General features: G+C 40.5%; 1 protein-coding gene across 2 annotated transcripts in view; it reads left to right on the top strand.

Annotated features, from left to right (window-relative positions):
* Positions 1-22,667, top strand: part of GINM1 (glycosylated integral membrane protein 1) — a 112,613-nt gene that overhangs the window by 10,267 nt on the left and 79,679 nt on the right. For both annotated transcript variants that reach the window (XM_073627447.1, XM_073627446.1), the window contains exons 2-3: positions 8,052-8,108; positions 21,565-21,661. In XM_073627447.1, the coding sequence (XP_073483548.1) occupies positions 8,052-8,108; positions 21,565-21,661 (154 nt within the window). The remainder of the gene's footprint in view (positions 1-8,051; positions 8,109-21,564; positions 21,662-22,667) is intronic.

A 22,667-nucleotide genomic window follows, 5' to 3' on the forward strand; every position in this document is an offset into this window, starting at 1 on the left:
CTTTGGCGTGTACTCTGTTGTTCCTGTCTGCTAGTCGCCCTGACCTCTGCCTTTATACCTTTACCAACCTTGCTGTTCTAGCCTGCTGCTTCCTTCTCCTGTAGTCTACCGTGAGCTGTGAGACCCTGGGGCCGCGACCTGGAGCCAGACTGCAGCGCAGTCCATCCTCACCACTAGAGGTTCTGGTGAACACCTGCTGGCTCTTAGACTCTGCACCCTGGGGAATCTATGCTCTAGCTCCCACTGGGATCTGTGTCAGTGTTGCAGTAGACCTGCTTCCTGGACCTCCCAGGGTTCAATCCGCAGCAGTCAGTTCTAGGGTCCACTATCTTAGCGGTGCACTTCCGACTTCTAAGGAGTGCATCTGTCACCTGGTCTCAGGTGACCTGACATGGATCTACAAATTGAGATCCTTTATCCCACACGGCATGAATGTTGAGTGGGATATAAATGCTTTTATCAATAATGGATAATATTTCCCCTCCATCCACATTACTGGTATTATCTGTATACATATGTTTTGACATTCCCTTTTTTCTTTTTCTTTTGAACATTAGCACTATCCACATAGCTATAATGCACATATGATAGTTTGAGTGATGGATCCTTATCACCCATATAATTACTCCATTCAGTTGCGTATTGCGGCCCACTCTTAGCCCCGGTTCACACAGGGGCGGCACGACTTGCAGGTCGCCTCAGCGAGGCGACCTGCAAACTACTTCCGAGGCGACTTGCAAAACGACTTCTGCATAGAAGTCTATGCAAGTCGCCCCCAAAGTAGTACAAGAACCTTTTTCTAAGTCGGAGCGACTTGCGTCGCTCCTATTAGAACGGTTCCGTAGCACAGAACGGGAGGCGACTTGTCAGGAGACTAGGTCGCCTGACAAGTCGCCCCTGTGTGAACCGGCACTTAGGGTTTATTTGCAAATGTTTCATTTATATTTAAAGTGTAAACCCTCACATATACCCATTGAAGTGAACAGCCACCGATGAAACCAATCTCCCTATATAAGTTTTTTACACGTATATCTGTTATCATCTTCTTTAGATACTATTTATAAAGTGCCCTTCTTGTTAGGATTTTTTTTCTCTTCCTAGTTATCATTGCAGAGAAGTCTGGGCACACAGCCAAGACAGCTGATTGGAGGGAAGGCACACACCCCCCTCTACACATAGGTAGAGACTCTCAGCTCTCTCCATTGTATCATTCAGGGCTCTGCTAAACTATGGCAACCTCCCCCGACTCAAAATTCCTGTTGGTTTTATCATATGCACGGAAAACTTATCAGGCTTCTAACGGTGGAACACAGCAAGAGAAAGCTACAAGACACAGGGCTTTGGAGAGAGATAAGAAAACATTGCAGATCTATCTGCCCAGCTCAAATTTAATGAATTGGCTTTACATTCACTTTAAGTCACCTTTGCTGAAACTGGAGATGTTTTTTACTTATTGTCTATATGTATTTATTTATATTTCTGTATTTGTTCTCTGATTTGTTTTTATGCCAATGATATTTTAGACTTCCACTCAATAGGGGACAACTATAATATATTTTTTTCATCTTTTCAATTTGTTTCTTTTCTATTATTTTTTTTTTTTAAAAAAAAAAAACAAAAAAAAAAAAAACAAAAAAAAAAACAAAAAAGAAGGGGGCAAAACCCAACGACAACAAAAATAGATTTCCTCCCCCTGCTGTATCTCAGCCCCCCCCCCCCATCCTCCCATCCTCTACCCAGACCCAACATTGTCCCTCTCCCATATTGATTCATCTTTTATTTTCATTGTCCCAGGCCTCTACCCAGCTTTTCCAGATGGCGTCAAATTTATCTTGGCTCCCTCTATGTGTATAAATAAATTCCTCCTTTATTATGGCTTCTTTTATTTGTGTTCTCCATTCTTCGACCGTTGGGGGGTATTTAGATATCCACTTCTGAGCAATTAGCTTTCGTGCCTGAAACAAGCCTCTCGTCATTGCGGTATGGGTATGTTTTGAAATATTTGGTTCCTCCACTATATTTAATAAACATAAATTTGGATCTAGTGAAATTTCTATACCCAATGCGCTATTTATGTTTTTAATTATATCCTGCCAGTAACGATGGAGTTTGGGGCATTTCCACAACATGTGTATTAGATTAGCCGGTGCACCACTGCATCGGGGGCATAAGGGGGATTCCCTGCGTTTCCATTTAAATAGTTTTTCGGGGGTGTAGTATGATCTATGTGTAATAAAAAGTTGTGTTAATTTTTGAGTAGCTGACAGAGATACCTTTGGGATCGCAGACAAGACCTCCGACCACTGAGCGTCAGTCAGTGCTCCCAGGTCTCGTTCCCACTGCGACCTGGCCGGTACCACTATAGTTTCCTTAAATTTACACTGCAATATCTCATATATTTCAGAGATCAGTCCCTTCTTTTGATCCCTTTTCTTCAACAATATTGTTATTTTAGAGACATTAAGCTTAAATACAGATATACGGGCCTGGACATGAAAAGCATGTCTAAGCTGGAGATACTGAAAGAACCTCTGTCTTGGAATCCCGAATTCCTCAGATATTTGCGCAAATGATTTTATCTTATCGTTCCAAAACAGTTGTTCCACATGTCTCAGCCCCTGAGTTTGCCAAAGCCCAAATCCCTCCAATCTCTGCACTTCCTCATAATTTGCGTTATTCCATATTGGTGTATAGGAAGTATAACCTGTAATGTTAGTAATCTTTTTTATTGCTAGCCATACCTTACTGAATAGCTCACCTGTCATGAATTTCTTATCTTTTTGAAAGGTTTTTGTCTCTAGTAGGGACATCAGTGAATATCCCTTACCCAGTGGAAGTTATAACCCCTGTATGGGATCATTCTCATCTACCTCTGTCCAGCCAAAAAATTGCTGGGTTTGTGAAGCCAAAAAATAATTTTTTGGATGTGGGATAGAGAGTCCCCCCTCATCTTTAGCCAGCATTAAGGTTGTTAATTTAATACGTGCATATTTTTTCTTCCAAATGAGTTCGCGAAAGAGCGATTCTATCCTTTTAAACCAAAATGCGGCTATCCACATCGGGCAATTATGAAAAATGTACAATAATTGTGGGGCCCAGATCATCTTTATAAGATTGGCTCTGCCAATCACAGTTAGTGGGAGTTTGCACCAGGTCCGACATTTATCTTTAAGCCTAGTCAATAGTGGTCTAAGGTTAAGGTCCACATAGTCCCCCACTTTTCGAGTTACCTGGATCCCTAAATACTTAATTTTATGTTTTATTTGCACAGTCTGGTAATGAAATTTTGGCTTTATGTAGTGGCATCAATACCGACTTCTCCCAGTTGATGCGAAACCCAGAAAACTGTCCAAATGCAGATACAAGTGCCATGAGTTCCTCTAGGGATTTTGTGGGGTCGCTCAGAAAGATTAAGGCATCATCTGCATATAAGGATATTTTGTCCTCTCTTCCTGCACGTCGGAATCCCTCTATCCCCGAAGACTGTCTAACTGCGGCGGCCAATGGTTCCACCGCCAATGCAAACAGCAACGGGGATAGAGGGCAGCCTTGTCTAGTTCCCCGGGACAACGGGAAAGCTGGTGACATAGTGTCATTGATACGCAGCCTTGCCCTAGGGTCTTTATATAATAATTTTAGCCAGGTTATAAAGCCTGGACCTATACCAAAGGCAATCAATACCATCCATAGATACTCCCATTCTACCATGTCAAATGCCTTCTGGGCATCCAATGACAGAATGGCACCGGCTCCCCCGTCGTCCATTGGCAATTGCAGATTCAAAAAGAGCCTGCGAATATTTGTTGCTGCTGATCTGGAGGGGATGAAACCTGTTTGGTCCCTATGGATCAAAGTATCAATATGTCTGGATAACCTATTTGCCAAGACCTTAGCTAGTATTTTAACATCAGATGTAAGGAGAGATATTGGGCGATAAGAACCGGGCTTTAGTGGATCTTTATCCGGTTTTAGAATTATGATTATTATTGTTTCCATCATCGATTTAGGGAGTTCCCGTGTGACATATGCTTCATTGAGTACTTCGAGGAGTTCTGGGATCAGGATCTGACCGTATAGTTTATATATCTCCACGGGGAGTCCATCCATCCCTGGAGCTTTGTTGTTTTGAATTTGTCCCACCGCTTCCTCCAGCTCTGCCATTGTTATAGGAATATCCAAGGATTCCCTTTCTATTGAGGTCAGCTTGGGCATAGTTAGATTATCTAAGAATTGTTCAGTCTTTTCCTTTACATTTAAGTTTTCAGATTCATACAGCTGTGAATAGAAATCTACAAATATCTTTTGGATGCCCTCTGTATCATACTTTACTGTCCCCTTTCTGTCTTCAATAGCAGCTATAGTGGATGGGCCTTCCTGGTTCCGTGTTATCATTGCTAACATATGACCCACCTGTTCCCCCATTTCATAGTGCTTTTGGTTCTGCAAGAATCTATTATTCTCTGCCTTGGTTAAGACCAACTTTTTATATAGATTCTGCGCGTCCTGCCATGCTCCAAATTTCTCCCTATTGGAATCTGATGTGTATTCTTGTTCTGTTTGCTTAACTCTCTGGGTTAACTCTTCCTCCCACTGTCTTGTGGCTAATTTAATTTTAGATATTTCTTTAATTATTAGGCCTCTAAGGTATGCTTTCATTGTATCCCACACCATCATCGCGGAACTTGAGCCCTTATTATCTCCAAAAAAGCCCATTAGCAGTTGTTTTATTTGACTGCTCTCTGGGATCAAGGATAGCCACTGTGGATTGACTTTCCACATTGGCCGAATCAGGTGTTCTGTCCACTCCAAAGTCACAGTTAATGGAGAGTGATCCGAGATTCCCCGTGCTTCGTACTGAATTATTTTTACTAATGGGAGAAAATGACCATTTCCCAAGGCCATGTCAATTCTGGATAGTGATCCATAAGTACTTGAATAGCATGAGTATTCTTTACTGACCGGGAATCTTACTCTCCATATATCTGATAGACCCATCTCTTGTATCTGGCTGGCCCATCTTGTGACCTTTCCCCTCCCATTACTCTTTTTGTTACTTTGCCTGTCCAACTCTTCATTTAGTACATTATTAAAGTCCCCAATTATCACTGTTGGAACATCAGGCAGTTGTGCCATTTTTTCAAAAACCTTTTTTAAAACGTCGTCTTTATATGGAGGGGGAATATACACATTCACCAAGAGGATTAGTCTATCATTTATGGAGCATAATTTATTTATTTTATTTATTTCAGGTACTTATATAGCGCCGTCAATTTACGCAGCACTTTACATATACATTGTACATTCACATCAGTCCCTACCCTCAAGGGGCTTACAATCTAAGGTCCCTAACTCACATTCATACATACTAGGGACAATTTAGACAGGATCCAATTAACCTACCAGCATGTCTTAGGAGTGTGGGAGGAAACCGGAGTACCCGGAGGAAACCCACGCAGGCACAGGGAGAACATGCAAACTCCAAGCAGGTAGTGTCGTGGTTGGGATTCGAACCAGTGACCCTTCTTACTGCTAGGCGAGAGTGCTACCACAGCATAATAGCATCAAATATCGACCAGCCGGATCTTTAATACACTGCTTACAGGTAAACCTAATAGCATTCGAAATCAAAATACTCACACCACGGGAGTATGTAGAATATGTAGCATGAAATTCATATTTATATTTAAATGTACAAAACATTTTGTCATCTTCATTCCCCTTATGTGTCTCCTGTAGGCAGACTATTGCGGGATTGTAGAATTCAATTAGTTCTTTTACAGCACGTCTCTTTCTACCATCCCCCAATCCTCTGACATTCCATGACATCACTTTGATTTTACTTGTCATCTTGCATCAAAAGAAGACAAGAATACAAATAGAGTAAGAATTTTTTGGGGCATAGCAGAGATCCCCGAAGGGTAGGAGAGGATGAGAGAGAGGGGGCCGAGAGGGGTAGATGACGAGGAGGAGGAGAAAGAGTGAGAGAGTAAAAAAAAAAAAAAAAAAAAATTTCATCTTTAAATACAGAATTAATTTTATTGCTTCAAAGTGAGACTTGGTAGGTTACCTTGGATATTTTGTGGCCATCTGCGAAAATCAAAAGGGGCTTGGTGACTTACTACAGAATGTGGCCATCTTTACAATCGAAATGAGGCTTGGCTGTTCATTCCATATGCATTGTGGCTATTTTGTAAACTATAGTGAGGCATGGTTAAAGCCCGAATTGACAGCAAAAGGGTTTTCCCCTTCTGAGTGGGTGTTGATAAAGCGTGGAGACGAGTGTGATCTCCATGCCCCCGATGACGTCAATTGTGTATAAGGTGGAGCTTGTGCTTGTGATGTCACTAGGCACACTTGTACCAGGATACTGATGGATTTGATCCTAGGACTGGTTGTTTTTCTATTTAAGTGCTTGTTTATGAGATTTCATAAATCTTGTGAGTGGCTAGCTTTTTTTATTTAATACATTTGTATACAGTTTTACACTATGTGGTTTCCCCCCCCCCCCCCTCCCCAGTTTTGTTCTCTTATATGATATGATGGAGTATCTTATGTGGTTGTTTGGGAGACTGCAGTGGCCATTGATAATGAGGAGGAGAGAAAGGTTCCCATTACAGATGACACATTAGTTAGTACAGCCTATTTGACTTTTAAGGGTCTGCATTCTCTGGTAAGAGTCCATTTTGTCTTATGGTGGGTGGTACCACTGGGTGATTCACATTCTGTATTGGAATTTACACCATACACCCGATCTCTTCACCATCCTGGATTGAATTGGGACTTTGACGCTTTCTTTTTTTGATTTTCACCAGGGTGGATTTGATTTAAATCACTAGTAAAAAGGCTTGATTTAAATCAACTCTATTTAAATCATAATTTTTAAAGAGAAACTGTCATCTCTGTCCCGCAGCAGCTCCTCCTCTGACCTGCTGTTTACTCGCCTACAGTCCCATTCACTTTACTGGGAAGGCTGGTGATGTGGCAGTGACACAAGGTGAGGGACGTGGTGGCAGCAGGTGAGTGGATGCCCGCTAACAGGCGCTGCCATGATCTGAAATGACAGGTTCTCTTTAAATGTAAGGACTCATTCTTGCTGGTAGTTACAATCTTTAATATTTGCAAACCAAATTTAAGGTTTCCTATTTTGACCTTGTAACTGTTAGGTTAGTAAAACAGCAATATCAGGACCAATTCAATCATACAGTTTGTAGTGTACATAGATTTGCAAAACAATGGGATAAAGGAATATTCCTGAACTTTGTTATAACTCTTGGTCACTGTGACATTGTGTGAATGCATCAATGCAGTGCATGGTATCTCCAATTGCAGGGCTTGGATTCATTGAATGAGTTTACCAAAAATGTAAATATTGCAGAATATACAGCCTCATGCTACATAACTAAGCTCAATTTCATGCTGAATAAACAAAATTATTAATGTATCTTAAATAGAAAACTATCTTTACATAAGGTTTTTATTAAAATAAATTTTGATTAAAAATCAAAAAAATCGATTAAAATAAAAAAAATCTGATTTTATATCCACCCTGATTTTCACACATCAGACTGTGTCTACACCATATCAGACTTATTTTGGGACTTCTCACATAAGCTTATTTTAATTCATGTTTTTATTTTCTGTGTGTGTATAGATAGATTATCTAATTTATCACTTTTTAGCGTGGCAAAGATTTGTGCATTTAGACATTTGTGACTCCTCTATTAAACTTAGTAAAACTGTCTTACTTGGGCAGTGCTTTGTGAGGACAGTCATGTCAGAGACTAATCTTTATGATATATAATTTTCATTGTTGGCACACATGGTAGTGCGTGGTTTGGTTCAGGACAATGAATGTATTTGTTCCGTGCCCAATAATGCAGAGCAACCAGTATGTTATAGATATGATGTATCTGTCTTGTTGTAAATGTGTTTAGTGTATGCATTTATTGCTTTTATCTGCCATATAGAAAACACAATATACTGCAATGATTGTACCTTTTTTTTTTTTTTTTTTTTTTTTTTTTTTTTTTTTTTTTTTATTTTGTCTTTAGGAGCTTATAAGTGTTAACGTGACAGCACAGCATGACAATAAGACGGTAATAGAACAGGTGAGTGTTTGTTTTTATAGTGATTTACTGGGCAATTTCACAGAAAAATATCAATTTATTTAGTATTTATTACAGGTACTTATATAGCGCCAACAATTTACACAGCTCTTTACATACATATATTGTACAATAGCATCAGTTCCTGCCCTCAAGGAGCTTACAATCTAAGGTCTCCAAGTCGCATACACATACATATGTAATACATAACACATAGATAAATCAATACAGTTTATCTTCATGGCAAAAGTATTTATGGGAATTATGGGGTTTATTTACTAAAGGCAAATCCACTTTGCACTACAAGTACACTCGGACGTGCAGTCACTGTAGATCTGAGGGGGGCATGCAAGGGAAATAAAAAAAAAAAAAAAAAAAAAACAGCATTTTTGCTTGTACATGATTGGATGATATAAATCAGCAGAGCTTCCCCTCATTTCGATCTTCCCCTCAGATCTACAGCGACTGAACTTCCAAATGCACTTGCAGTGCAAAGTGCATTTGCCTTTAGTAAATAACCCCCTATGTGATGAAGCCAGAGCTGTTTTTTAGAAACTCCAGTACTACTGGGAAAGACAGCTTTTATTTTTGCACAGTGGGAAAAGGTTAAAACCCCTGTTGGGTTTATATTGCTATATCTGTACTAAGTGTGAAGATTTTTTTACTTAGTACCTGTGCGATCACCTGAAAGTGAAGTTAGCTAAATTCCTCAACGTTATTTCATCATTAAATAATGCGCTCTGGGAATCCTGACCAAGGGGTTGGTAATAAAATACATGGTAATTGAACTCCCCCCCCCCCCCCCCCCCCCCCCCCCAAAATAGAGTAGGAAAAGCTGAGACCACCATAAGGTCACCAGGGCATAAAGTGAGATAAACAGCTCCCAAATGGAACATGGCATGATTGCCTTTAATGGTAAAAGGATGGAGCAAATTGAACCATGGGTTTTTTTTGTTTGTTTTTTTGTTTTTTTTTTTGGGGGGGGGGGGGGGGGTTCCAACCTATGTAAGTATGTAGTTTATGCACTATGTTTTACTTTTAGCTGACTGAAAATGTGTATTTTATTATTGAATCTTAATAAAGAAGCAAGCAAAACCATCATTTTGTTTCCTTTAAGATGGCAAGGAATGCATTAAGGTAAAAAAAAAGTAATGAATTTAGAACCACTTTTAGATCAACATAACAGCCACCAGGCAAATAAAGTTTTTAAAAATAGACTTCAGCGATGAAAGCCCCTGTGTTTCTTTCAGTACAGGTTTTCTTCAGTCTATTGCTTTAAATGGTATGTGTATAGTCTGATTGTAACAAGCAATTTACGTACATATGAATAATAATTTAAATCAACAAAATAAGTTTATTCTTTACATGAAATAAACATGAAATGTTTCCTAACAAAAACAGAACAGTGCAAAGCATTTTGTAGAAAAAGATTGTTAAAGTTTATAAAAAAATATAATGGCTTACTCGTATTTAACCACTATTTGCCTTCCCAATGTTTTTGTTTTACCTAAAAAGATTTCCCCGGGATCTTGATATCACTTTGTCTCCGTTGTAAGGGTTTGTTCCACTTCCAGGGTATTGTTGTATTGCTGTATTACAGCCTTTTTTTAACAATTAAAATAACTAGCATGCCATAATTATGTGTTACTTTATTTTACTTAGTATTCATTGGAGGTGTATATCTTCCAAAACATAATTAGTATAGCATAGTGCAATTCATAGAAGTGATATGCACAAGCATTAGGTTACTGCTTTTATTTTCACCTCTGTACATTTTTTTTTTTTTTTTTTTTTGTATATTCTCAGATCTGTTTCCTGAGGATAGCCTCACCCTATTCCTGTTTAACCCCAGCTGATCCTAGCTATTAGTCTCAGACCATTCTACTCTTCCTGAAGTTCAAGAATTGGCTTCATATACCTACATCCATCAGTTAAATAAAGAATCATCCTTTAAATTGGCAGACTTTAAGAGAAATTATAAAGAAGGAAGGAAGTTGAGATTAGGGATCCCTCAAGAACAATGGCATCAATGAAAATCATTCTAATCAGTATTTGTTAATCCACAATGTTCCCTTATAGATTTGTTTCGCTGGCATACCACATTGTTATTTATTAAACCTGAATCAATTCTTTAAAATGTAGAAACAACCCCTGGTGAGGATTCCTAAAGAGTATTATTGAATGGTGTAAAGATCATCGCACCAACGTTCTATAATATTGCTGACAACATACCCCCTCTGATGGGTCCTTTTTACGTCTATGTAACATCTAATACTTGATAGAGATGTTTCTAAATCGGACTCTTATTTCCATATGTGGATTATTTTTCCTAAAATGTATTTGCATAGTAAGATTAATATTTTGCTGCATAAAAAACAGATATATCAATGTTTTCTTGCTGGAATTACTGGCTTTATTAATAATAAAATGTTTTTTGTTATCTTTAAAATAAACCAAATTATTAACTGCCACTTCAACCAGAGTGCTGAAAAAACTTCTTGACGGCGGGGGTCTCCCTCTGGAGGCCACTGGCTTTCCGATAGTCTGTCTGGTTCAGCTGTATAGTCTGCCTCACACAGAGCAGTGACAAAGATGTAGAAGTAAAGAAAGTGACCCAGAGTCTGCGATGACTGACAGGTAAGTAGTTACGTGCTGTAGCTGGGACAAACTCACTGGAGGCTTCCATCTGCTCACTTCAACCTGTGGTGGCATGGTTGTGTCTGCATCTTAGTGAGCTGCCTTTTAAAGTGCACCTGATTTAAAAAGGTGAAGAGTTTGTTATGGGGAAGCTCTAGAAATATTAGTGTGCGTAATCCGTACCCTGAAAAGCCGCCTGTCTTGAATTCTTCCTGGAAAATATGGGTGCACTTCTTGTGCCTACAACTTCATAGCTGTATTTCTGCATTGTGAAATTCAAGGCATTGCCACTGCCATTAACATCTAGTTTTGAGAGTTTTGGAGTGCATTTAGTGGTGTCACTACAGCATTGTTCGTTTGGCTTTTTTTTTTTTTTTTTTTTTGTGTTGGTGCTTTGCTTCCTTATGTCAATGCTTCTTTTCTACCAAGATGGCTGCCCCCACAAGGCATAGCAAATTTCACTTGTAATGAAAGGGGCTTCCACGCCTTCTCTTTTTTTTTTTTTTTTTTTTCGATTTATTCGTGTATTTTTTACATTCAGCTGTCAGCGGGGAAGCCTGCTGACAGCTGATGACTCATCAGTTGTTAAGGATGTGGCGGACAGCTTCCCGGCCACCTCAGCAATCAGCTATATACAGTGTTTGAAGTTCAGGTCAGTCACTGTTTTTTGTAAAAAAAACAGATGAATAATGGATGTCAGCAGACATGTAAAAATTGACATCCATATCATATTTGATCCATTTTTTTTTTACAAAAAAAAGTGACTGAACGCCCGTGTGAAGGACCTTGTATGTGTAGGGACCCTGTATATAAAGTGACTGGTTTAGCTAATTTTTAAACTGCTAAAAGCAGTGGGTGTGTTTACAAAAAAAAAAAAAAAAAGAATGCACTAGCTTAATATCTGCTGAAGGGCAGAACGTTTGGACTAAAATTGTCAATAGTGTGGGTCTCTCATAGGAATATAAATTCTCATTTATAACTTTATCCTTTTATTTTCCTTTAACTCTGCATATCTCTGACATACTATGGTTTGCTATCACATGAACAGGAACTGATGGAAAATCTCACTGGACACAAACAGCCATAGAAGCCAGGCAGATGTATTATCTGTATATATTATTACCTGTATAACCTCATACTTTTGGGCTATACGTTGGCTTTAAGGCCCCTTTTCACACATGCATATCCGTTATACAGATTCCGCTTGCTTAGCAGGGATCGATCCATTGATCCCAGCTGAGCCGGCGGATGACAAATCCATCTCCGCTCACTGTGCAGAAACAGACCTGTCTGATCTCCGCTCTCCTCTATGGGGAGATCGGATGAAAACGGACCGCTTGTCTGTTTTCATCCAATCCGCCAGGGGGTTGGAAAATAGGACCACCATCCGTCTGGACTTGGCAGATCGGAGCGGATAGGATCGGATATCAGCAGACATGTCACCGCTGACATCTGTCGCTCCATAAAGATGCATGGACCTGAATGGTCGGCATGTGTGAAAGGGGCCTTAGAAGGTGGAAGAAGCATTGTTATGTAAAATTATTTTTTTTGTTTTTGTATAATCTTTATTACTACGTTTTCAAAGTACAATATATAGAAATACAAATGTATAGAATATGGAGGGTGTTGCAAAAGGAATAAAGCAGAGGCTAAACAATCGGCATGCATTTCCCATAAATGCATGTAGGAACATTAGGTAAAATTAGGAGTTTGTAAATCCTGTGAAGACAAAGACAGTGAGGTTTATTTACTAAAGCTGGAGAGTGCAAAATCAGGCTCTGCATAGAAACCAATCAGCTTCCAGGTTGCATTGCCAAAGCTTAATTGAACAAGCTGAGGTTAGAAGCTGATTGGCTACCATGCACAGCTGCACTAGATTCTGAGTGCACCAGTTTTAGTAAATCATTATCAAACCATTATCAAAAAAATAAAGTATGCAAATGTAGCATGAAAATATCATGAAATTGCAAGATTGGTTAGCAGTGACATGCAGTATCTCACAAAAGTGCATACACCGCTCACACTTTTGTAAATATTTATTATATCTTTTCATGTGACAACACTGAAGAAATAACACTTTGCTACAATGTAGTGAGTGTACAGCTTGTATAACAGTGTAAATTTGCTGTCCCCTCAAAATAACGCAACACACAGCCATTAATGTCTAAACCGCTGGCCACAAAAGTGAGTACACCCCTAAGTGAAAATGTCCAAATTGGGCCCAAAGTGTCAATATTTTGTGTGGCCACCATTATTTTCTAGCACTGCCTTAACCCTCTTGGGCTTGGAGTTCACCAGAGCTTCACAGGTTGCCACTGGAGTCCTCTTCCACTCCTCCATGACGACATGGCTGAGCTTGTGGATGTTAGAGACCTTGCGTTCTTTCCCCTCTGTTTTGAGGATGGTCAATGCAGACAGATGCTCAATAGGGTTTAGGTCTGGAGACATGCTTGACCAGTCCATCACCTTTACCCTCAGCTTCAGTAGCAAGGCAGTGGTCATCTTGGAGGTGTGTTTGGGGTTGTTATCATGTTGGAATACTGCCCTGCAGCCCAGTCCTGGAAGGGAGGGGGATCATGCTCTGTTTCAGTATGTCACAGTACATGTTGGCATCCATGGTTCCCTCAATGAATTGTAGCTCCCCAGTGCCGGCAGCACTCATGCAGCCCCAGACCATGACACTCCCACCACCATGCTTGACTGTAGGCAAGACACACTTGTCTTTGTACTCCTCACCTGGTTGCCGCCACACACGCTTGACACCATCTGAACCGAATAAGTTTATCTTGGTCTCATCGGACCACAGGACATGGTTCCAGTAATCCATTCCCTTAGACTTCTTGTCTTCAGCAAACTATTTGCGGGCTTTCTTGTGTATCATCTTTAGAAGAGGCTTCCTTCTGGAAAAACAGCCATGCAGACCAATTTGATGCAGTGTGCGGCGTATGGTCTGAGCACCGACAGGCTGACCCCCCCCCCCACCTCTTCAACCTCTGCAGCAATGCTGGCAGCACTCGTACATCTATTTCCCAAAGACAACCTCTGGATATGATGCTGAGCATGTGCACTCAACCTCTTTGGTCGACCCATAGCGAGGCCTGTTCTGAGTGGAACCTGTCATGTTAAACTGCTGTATGGTCTTGGCCACAGCGCTGCAGCTCCATTTCAGGGTCTTGGCAATCTTCTTTTAGCCTAGGGCGCTAGGCCATCTTAATGTAGAGCATCAATTCTTTTTTTCAGATCCTTAGACTTGCCGTGAGGTGCCATGTTGAACTTCCAGTGACCAGTATGAGAGAGTGAGAGTGATATAACACCAAATTTAACACACCTGCTCCCCATTCACACCTGAGATCTTGTAACACTAACAAGTCACATAACACCGGGGAGGGTAAATAGCTAATTGGGCCCAATTTGGACATTTTTACTTAGAGGTGTACTCACTTTTGTTGCCAGCAGTTTAGATATTAATGAATGTGTATAAAAATGGAGAGAACCGCGCTAACAGAAAATATAAATAAGCAGCAGCATATAGTGCGATTACACCAAAATTCTAAAGTCCTGTAAATAAGCTGCGCTAAGAGTTAAATAATAGTCCATATAGATAACATCAAAAAAGAAAGCTTTATGAATCCTTCCAGAGTAAAAACACCACCACCGTGCACTTAAAAGCAATAGTGTCAATCCACCGTAGTAGTTGATCCTGCTTACCAGATGGCAAGCATAAAAGGGCGAGTGGCTTTAGCCCAGCCAAGGCCTTTTAGCTTGCTGGCACTCCCGGTGTTCCGGTAGGGGGGTAAAACTCCAGGCTCACATAAGATGTCCACATATCCCCATTTTGCAAAGGAAAACCCGGATAACTCAGAGGAAAGAAAGACTTGCCATAGTGTAAAATCCTCCAGATATTTTAGTTAAAAAACAAGTAGTCACTTACATTAAAATTTGCAGAGTTGCGTGTACGAAAAGCAGGCCGGCATACAAACAAAACGGAGCCCGTTCTCTCACTCCGAAAGCGTGGTGACGTCACGCTTTGTTTGTATGCCGGCCGGCTTTTCGTACACGCAACTCTGCAAATTTTAATGTAAGTGACTACTTGCTTTTTAAATAAAATATCTGGAGGATTTTACACTATGGCAAGTCTTTCTTTCCTCTGAGTTATCCGGGTTTTCCTTTGCAAAATGGGGATATGTGGACATCTTATGTGAGCCTGGAGTTTTACCCCCACACCGGGAGTGCCAGCAAGCTAAAAGGCCTTGACACTATTGCTTTTAAGTGCACGGTGGTGGTGTTTTTACTCTGGAAGGATTCATAAAGATTTCTTTTTTGATGTTATCTATATGGACTATTATTTAACTCTTAGCGCAGCTTATTTACAGGACATTAATGAATGTGTGTTGAGTTATTTTGAGGGGACAGCAAATTTACACTGTTATACAAGCTGTTCACTCACTACTTTGCATTGTAGCAAAGTGTTATTTCTTCAGCGTTAAAATAAGAAAATATTACAGTGCACACATGCAAAAAAAGACCTTTACCTCCAGCAAGGCAAGTTTAAAACGCCTAAACATTTTCAAAAAAACATTATCAAAAAATATGGGATTTGGTCACACCATATTGCTATATGATGCTAAGCCCACTTACTGCAACAAAGTACCCCATGATTAGTGGGTCCTACACTATCCATAGATTGAGAGATCCTGCTTCTCTGAACCATGAGAGCAATACACTCTTCTAAAATGGGAGAATCTTGAGGTCTCCACCCATGACAAAAGTGGACATGAGAGGTACTTAATGAGGGAGTGGGGTGCTCCTCACCCAAAGGGATTTGGTCAGAATCCATACAATAGACAAACAAGATATTTGGGGGGCACACCCTAAAAGATGCATTAAAGATGGTACAGCCGGGGTTGTGGCCTGGCAAGCGATGGTGTAGGACGCAGATAGCGGGAGCTCCTCTTGCTGAAATCCTGTATCTCAGCCTGACTGCGGATTAAGATATATAAAAGCTCTTTACAGACGCTGTTTCAACCCGGGATCCGCTATGTCACCACCGAAAAAAAACGACAGCGACGGCGAACAAGCTTGCTAAATATCGGCATGACGGAGAGGATGGACAGGCCAAAGATGGCACCGCCACATGTTCAGGAGAAGACTGTCAGAATGCTGATACAGCCAAAGTACTGGATGAAATAGCAGCGCTTCAAACCACTCTCACGACTAAGATTGATGAGGTTAAAATTGACATCTCACTCCTGAGACAAGATCTGTCCAAAGTTAAAGACAGGGTCACTGAAACTGAAGCCCGCATAAGCACTGTGGAGGACATCCTAAACCCACTACAGCACACTACGGAAGACATGAAGCGACAGCTCCAACAGCTCCATTCTCATCAGGATGACATGGAGAACAGGATTCGCAGATGCAACCTCAGATTTATTGGCCTGCCTGAAAGGGCTGAAGGTAAAGATCCAGCGGAATATCTGGAGAATCTCCTCATTGCCACATACGTCCGAGAGGCTTTTTCAGTGATGTTTGCGGTGGAAAGGGTACATCGTATACCAGCTAAGCCCCCACCTACAGGAGCACCTCCCCGCATTCTTATTGCTAAGTTTCTGAATTTTAAGGACTGGGTTAAGATTATGCGGCTTACAAGAGAGAGAGGAAACATACAGATAGAAAATGGCCACGTGGCTGAGGTACAGCGCAAGAGATCACAATTTCATAATGTCAAGCGTCGCCTAAGGGTACTGCACCTTAAATATGCCAGGCTCAGGGTGGAGGAAGATGATTGGGTGCAATTTTTTGAGACCCCACGCAGCGCAATGTCATTTCTGGACCGCTGAGACAGACCGACCTAGTTGGTATACCGGAAAACTGCCACTGTAAGTACATTCGCCTGCTTCCCTTACCGCATAAGAACCCAGGTTGAATGTGTCCTTTACACAAGCTTAGCATACTGTATGTCTGTCTGCACTCCGCTGCTGGCAAAATCGAAAGAACCACATCAGCCGGGACTTATGAGATTACATGGGCTGTGTTTCCTGTATATGCTACATCCTATGCTGGGTTTGGTGAGGATGTTTGGGGGCTGTGTGGTGGTTTTTTTTTTTTTTTTTTTTTTTCTTCCCCCTTTTTTCACCCCCCCCCCCCCTTCTTCCTTTTTTTTTTTTTTTTTTTTTTTTGCCAGAGAGCAGAAGACATCTCCTATATAAGCAAGAGGATGTAATAGTTTCCCTATATTGCTCTACCACACTCTGTTCAGTGAACAATCGTCCCCATAGGACTAAGGTTACCAGTTGAAATGTACCAAGTATCGGTATTAAGTCATGCACCTCCAGCCAGGTTTTTATGCTGGATGTTGGTAATTTTGACAATTTGTTTAGGGTATTGGATGCTCTCGCCATGTTGGGGAGGTGCGGAGCTGGGAGGAATGTTACCCGTGTACAGGGCCTGAGTTCTGAAACCAAAAATTGTCTATATAAATGTTGGATTTGTTTACCAGATACACACATGCATAGGTATGGGTACAATAAGAGGCATGCTACAAAAATGTGGATGTGCAATGTTTTTAGTTATCTTGACCCTGGTGATCTGCTTCATGATTTTCCACCGAATGATTAGATGACTACAATTAAATTCCTGACTTGGAATGTGAGGGGACTGAGAGATAAAATCAAACGCACTGCGGCCCTTACATATTTAAAATCACAGAAAGCAAATGTGATAGTTCTAACTGAAACCCATGTTACTGGTCACCTACAAGCTGCATTAAAGAGGCCGTGGATTGGGTGGGCATACCATAGCGCGCGCACACACCAACTTTTCTAGAGGGGCCACCTTAATGGTAACTAAAAAACACTCCATTTGAATTTATATCCATGGAGTCGGATCACCAGGGCAGGTTTCTATTCTTACATGCTACTATAGGGGGATTACCTGTGTTAATGATAGCGTGTTACATTCCCCCCTTACAGCTCGGAAGTGGTTAGGGCAGGCCTATCTTTTATGGCCCAGTATCCGACGGTCCCAGCTGTGTGGATGGGGGATTTCAATATGACAATGAACCCCTACTTAGATTGCCCTGCACAGTCCGGGAATGTGGCTAATGCAAATCGACAGACTAGACTATGTCGAATTATGGCGGAGTTTGCGCTAATTGATGTATGGAGGTATAGGAATCCCACTGCAAGGGCATATACATGTCATTCTACTAGTTATGAGGACCCAGGGCCTTGTCAGACCATTCCCCAAGTTGGATACAGATGTCTATGCCTAATATGGTATATATATATATATATATATATATATATATATATATATATATATATATATAATTTAATCCATTTTGGTTGTCAGCTTTGACGGACCATAGCTCTATAGAAAGAGAACTGAAGTTTTTTCTTCCCAGCCTATCAAAGTCTCCTATGCAGGAAGAGTATTGGATAATAGAATTACAAGACTTAAAATGATAGTGCGTTTGACGGAAGACACACTGCGGGACTTGGAAGAGGCGTATAACACTCATCCTTCTCCTGACAATCTTAACAAAGTTAAAATGCAAGAACGGGTGGTGTCACAATTATAGGTAGAAAAAGCCAAGCAGCGGTTGTTTTTCTGTAAGACAAGAATGTACGAACATGGAGAAAGGGCAGGGAAAATGCTGACATGTTTAGCTCACCTAGAGGATAAACCGCCAATAGTAGTATCATTGCATGAAACAGATGGCACGATTATCACAGACCCCGCACTAGTGGCCGCAAAGTTTTTACGATTCTATGGGGAACTCTATGGTTCAAAATGCAACTACACTCCCCAAGAGATTCGATCATACCTGCACACGATACAATTTCCACGTCTAAATTTAGAACAGTTCCAGGCATTAGAGGCCCCCATTACTGCCCAGGATATAGATATAGCAATCTCCCAGTTGGCAAAATCTAAAGCCCCGGGATTAGATGGTTTACCTCTAGAGTTTTATACCACATACTCAGAAACACTTACTCCAAAGTTAAAGACTCTTTTCCGCTCAATTTTTGAAACGGGAGTGCTTCCCCCATCAATGCAGGAGGCCCGAATTATAGTCCTCCCCAGTCATACAGCCCCATTTCCTTATTGCCAGTAGATATTAAAATATTGGCTAAGATCTTATCCTCTAGATTAAATTCAGTTATCCTATCTTTGATCCACCCGGATCAAACTGGGTTCATGCTGGGGAAGAACACAGAAATGAACATCCGGAGGCTGTTCATGAACCTACAGGCCCAGCATGATAATGCAGGAACTAGAGTGGTGGTGGCACTTGACACAGCTAAGGCGTTCGATTCTGTCGAATGGGTCTACCTTTGGGAATGCCTGGGTTGTTATGGGTTTGGCCCCAACTTTATAAAATGGGTACAGCTTTTGTACCAGACACCAAAGGCGAGGGTGTATGTGAATGGGTGGTTATCCGATCAAATTTCCCTGGAGAGGGGCATGAGACAGGGCTGCCCTCTGTCACCTTTGCTGTATGTCCTTGCAGCTGAACCCCTGGCAATGGTGATTAGAGCGAGTCCGGAGGTAGTAGGCCTTAGATGCGGAGACTCTTGGGAAAAGCTAGGTCTCTATGCAGAGGACACAATCCTATACCTGGTGGATCAGGGTCCCTCATTACAAGCAGCATTGAAAATGATAGAAACAATGGGGAAATACTCTGGCCTGAGAATTAATTGGGAGAAATCACAAATTCTCCCCATAGATCAATTTCCCCCTACAGCAGTTGTGCTGGAGCTTCCTTTGCAGAGAGTAGCGGAAATTAAATATCTGGGTGTTAAAGTTACCAGAGATCTCAGAGAATATATAGCCCTAAATATAGAACCTTTATTCTTGGTGCTTAAATCCAAAACACAAGTCTGGTCAAGATTACCTTTGGGAGTAATGGGCAGAATCAACTTAATAAAAATGATTCTGCTGCCCAAAATTTTATATATGGTATGGCATGTTCCCTTATATATCCCACTTAAAATATTTAAACAAATGGAAGCCATCTTGAACTCCTTTGTATGGGGTCAAGGGAGACATAAGATAGCATGGCATATTCTTAAAAATCCCACTCTTGAGGGAGGATGTTCTCTCCCGGATATCCAAGGTTATTATGTGGCCTCACAACTGTCGCACATATACTACTTTAATACTACTGAAGCTCAGAGATATAGATCTTTAGTGTGTGATGAGCCGGGAAATGTATTGCTTACCCCGATTCAGGCAATCTTTAGAAAGGGAAAATATCAACATAATGCTGCACGTTTCAATATGGGCGTGTTGAAACATCATTTAAAAAATGTGGGAAATAGCAACTAAGAAACAAAATCAGTCCAACATACATTCACACACCCCGTTATGGCTAAATGACCACTTACCTGCGCTGAAAACGATACCTGATCCCCAGATTTGGGGATGCACTGCAGATGGGCCTTTAAGCTTCCAGTCACTCAAGGAAAGATTTTCGCTTCCAAACCAGCTACTGTTTAGGTATTTTACAGCTCAGACATGTGCTTAGAGCGCAAATGGCTTTCATTGACATTACTCTTGACACCCCGTCGGTTGTTGGTATTATACTTGGAGCAGACTCAACTAAGCTTATATCAAATCTGTATTATGCCCTTAGATTACATAGATCTCATAAAATATCCAAAATAGCAAAAGAAAAATGGGAACAAGACTTGATAACAGACTGGGTAGAAATCTTGGAGGCCATTGGGGTGGCTTCCCCTAAATTATTGGATAGATTAACACAGCTAAATATTGTGCATCGCACATACATTACACCAATAAAATTGGCTAAGTTTCAACAAAATAGAAGTCCTATGTGTCTACTGGCTCCGGGTTCTTTTTACCATTTAATGTGGAGCTGCCCGAAAATACAATCCTACTGGTTACAGGTAATACAGTTTCTACATGACATTATGGGCTCACCTGTGGGTCTTGATCCAAAATTATGTCTCCTAGGTTTACTACCTGATGCTGATGTAGATAAATACCTAGCTATATTTTATATCTGAAACATTATTCCTAGGAAGGAAAGTAATAGCTAAAGTCTGGATGCAAGCAATGCCCCCAACAATACAAAATTGGAAAAAAGATACAAATGATACCCTTCCCTATAGAAAAATTATGTATACTCAGAGGTCGCCTGCAAAAGTTCTCCAATATATGGGATCGTTGGCTGGAGGATAGTGAAACTTGTACTATATGAATTGCAGTTGGAAATTGTGACCAATTTGTGAATTACTCTGCCTCAACATAAGTATTAGATACACATCTGTACACAGATATGAAGTCTGCTGTGACTGTCAACGTTTGTATATCTCATGATAGAATGTATACCTCAACTTGACCCAATTGCACTGTATATGTATAACTGGTATAAACCTCAATAAACTGAATTTCTGGTTAAAAAAAAAAGATGGTGCAGCCATAAGACCGTACAGTAGAAGAAAATATTACAGCGCACACATGCAAAAAAGACATTTACCTCCACTTTTAAACACCTAAACATTTTCAAAAAAACTTTTTTTTTTTTTTTTTTTAAATTTCTTCAGTGTTGTCACATGAAAAGATATAATAAAATATGTGAGGGGTTTACTCACTTTTGTGAGATACTGTACATGTATAATATTCCACAAACGTCATCCTCCTGCTTTGGGGATAGAATGTGTTACCAAGACGTTAGAGTGGAAAAAAATAAATAAAACCAGAAATCATGAGTGGAGTAATTTTATTATGATTCTATTCCTTTTTTTTTTTTTATTTTTTTTATGATCATTATTTTTGCTTTTTTGACATAAAGGTGGCTTTTAACATCAGCTATGATAGAGGACAGATGCAAGTGAATGGATTTCCCTTAAGTAAAGGTGTTTCAAGAATATCCTGCAAAATGGAAAAAAGTAAGAAACTTGTTATTTAATCCTGGCATGGGGGGATTGTGCGTGCATGTTGTGTGCATCGTTGTAACATGGGGAAAAAAGAGTAAACCATTTATGTATTTACCAATAGAGTGAAGAAAGGATAGAAATGCTTGGCTTTTATTGCTGTCTGGGGCCTATCAGCAGACATTTCTACTCTCTTCCAGTTTTGATGGCTGGGTTTTCACCAGGTCAAAGAAAAAAATGGGAAACGCTGTGATAGGGACACAACAGCTGTAAAATCGTAACCTTACTCATACAGTACAGGACACAGGTAAAGTATTCATAGACCCTGGGTTATAGACTTGTACCTTCAGGTGATTAGACGCTGGCAAAGCTTTGGGGGACATGTCTCCTTGCCTTCTCGCCTATAACCCTACCCCACTCTATGAGTACTTTGCTGAGAAATCACTCTTAGTTTACCCATTATTATGATCCCTTTTTTTTTTTTTTTTTTTTTTTTTTTTTTTTTTTTTTTATTCTTTAACTCTTCAATCATTATCTTCCCTGCTTTCTAATGCCACAGATAGTAGCCGTGCACCAGGATGGGTGCAACCTTGCTAAAACCTTGGGGCACTGGATCCTGCATGAACTCTCACCTTGCCACTTAGCATAACTCTAAGGGGGTTGATATACTAAAACTGGAGAGGGGAAAATCTGGTGCAACACTGCATAGAAACCAATTGGCCTCCAGGTTTATTTTCAGTGTTTAATTGAGCAAGCTGAAGTTAGAAGCTGACTGGCTTCTGGATTTTCCATGAGAGTTTCCAACAAAATATCTTGTCAACCTGGAACAAACATGCTCCTTCTCTCTATCTATGCTCCTTTTCCCAATTAATCAAGAAATTCCCTAAATCTATGGACCTTCAGCCCAGCCTTAACAGTAGGGAAGGCTTTCCCGCCTTACAACTGGAAAGTGATAACAGATGACAGTCTTTCAGGCTGGGGAGGAGTGTTCCAGTCCCTCACAGTCCAGGTAACCTAGTTA

Source organism: Aquarana catesbeiana, linkage group LG04 (genome assembly GCF_042186555.1).
Source record: "Aquarana catesbeiana isolate 2022-GZ linkage group LG04, ASM4218655v1, whole genome shotgun sequence".
NCBI classification, from domain to species: Eukaryota; Metazoa; Chordata; class Amphibia; order Anura; family Ranidae; genus Aquarana; species Aquarana catesbeiana.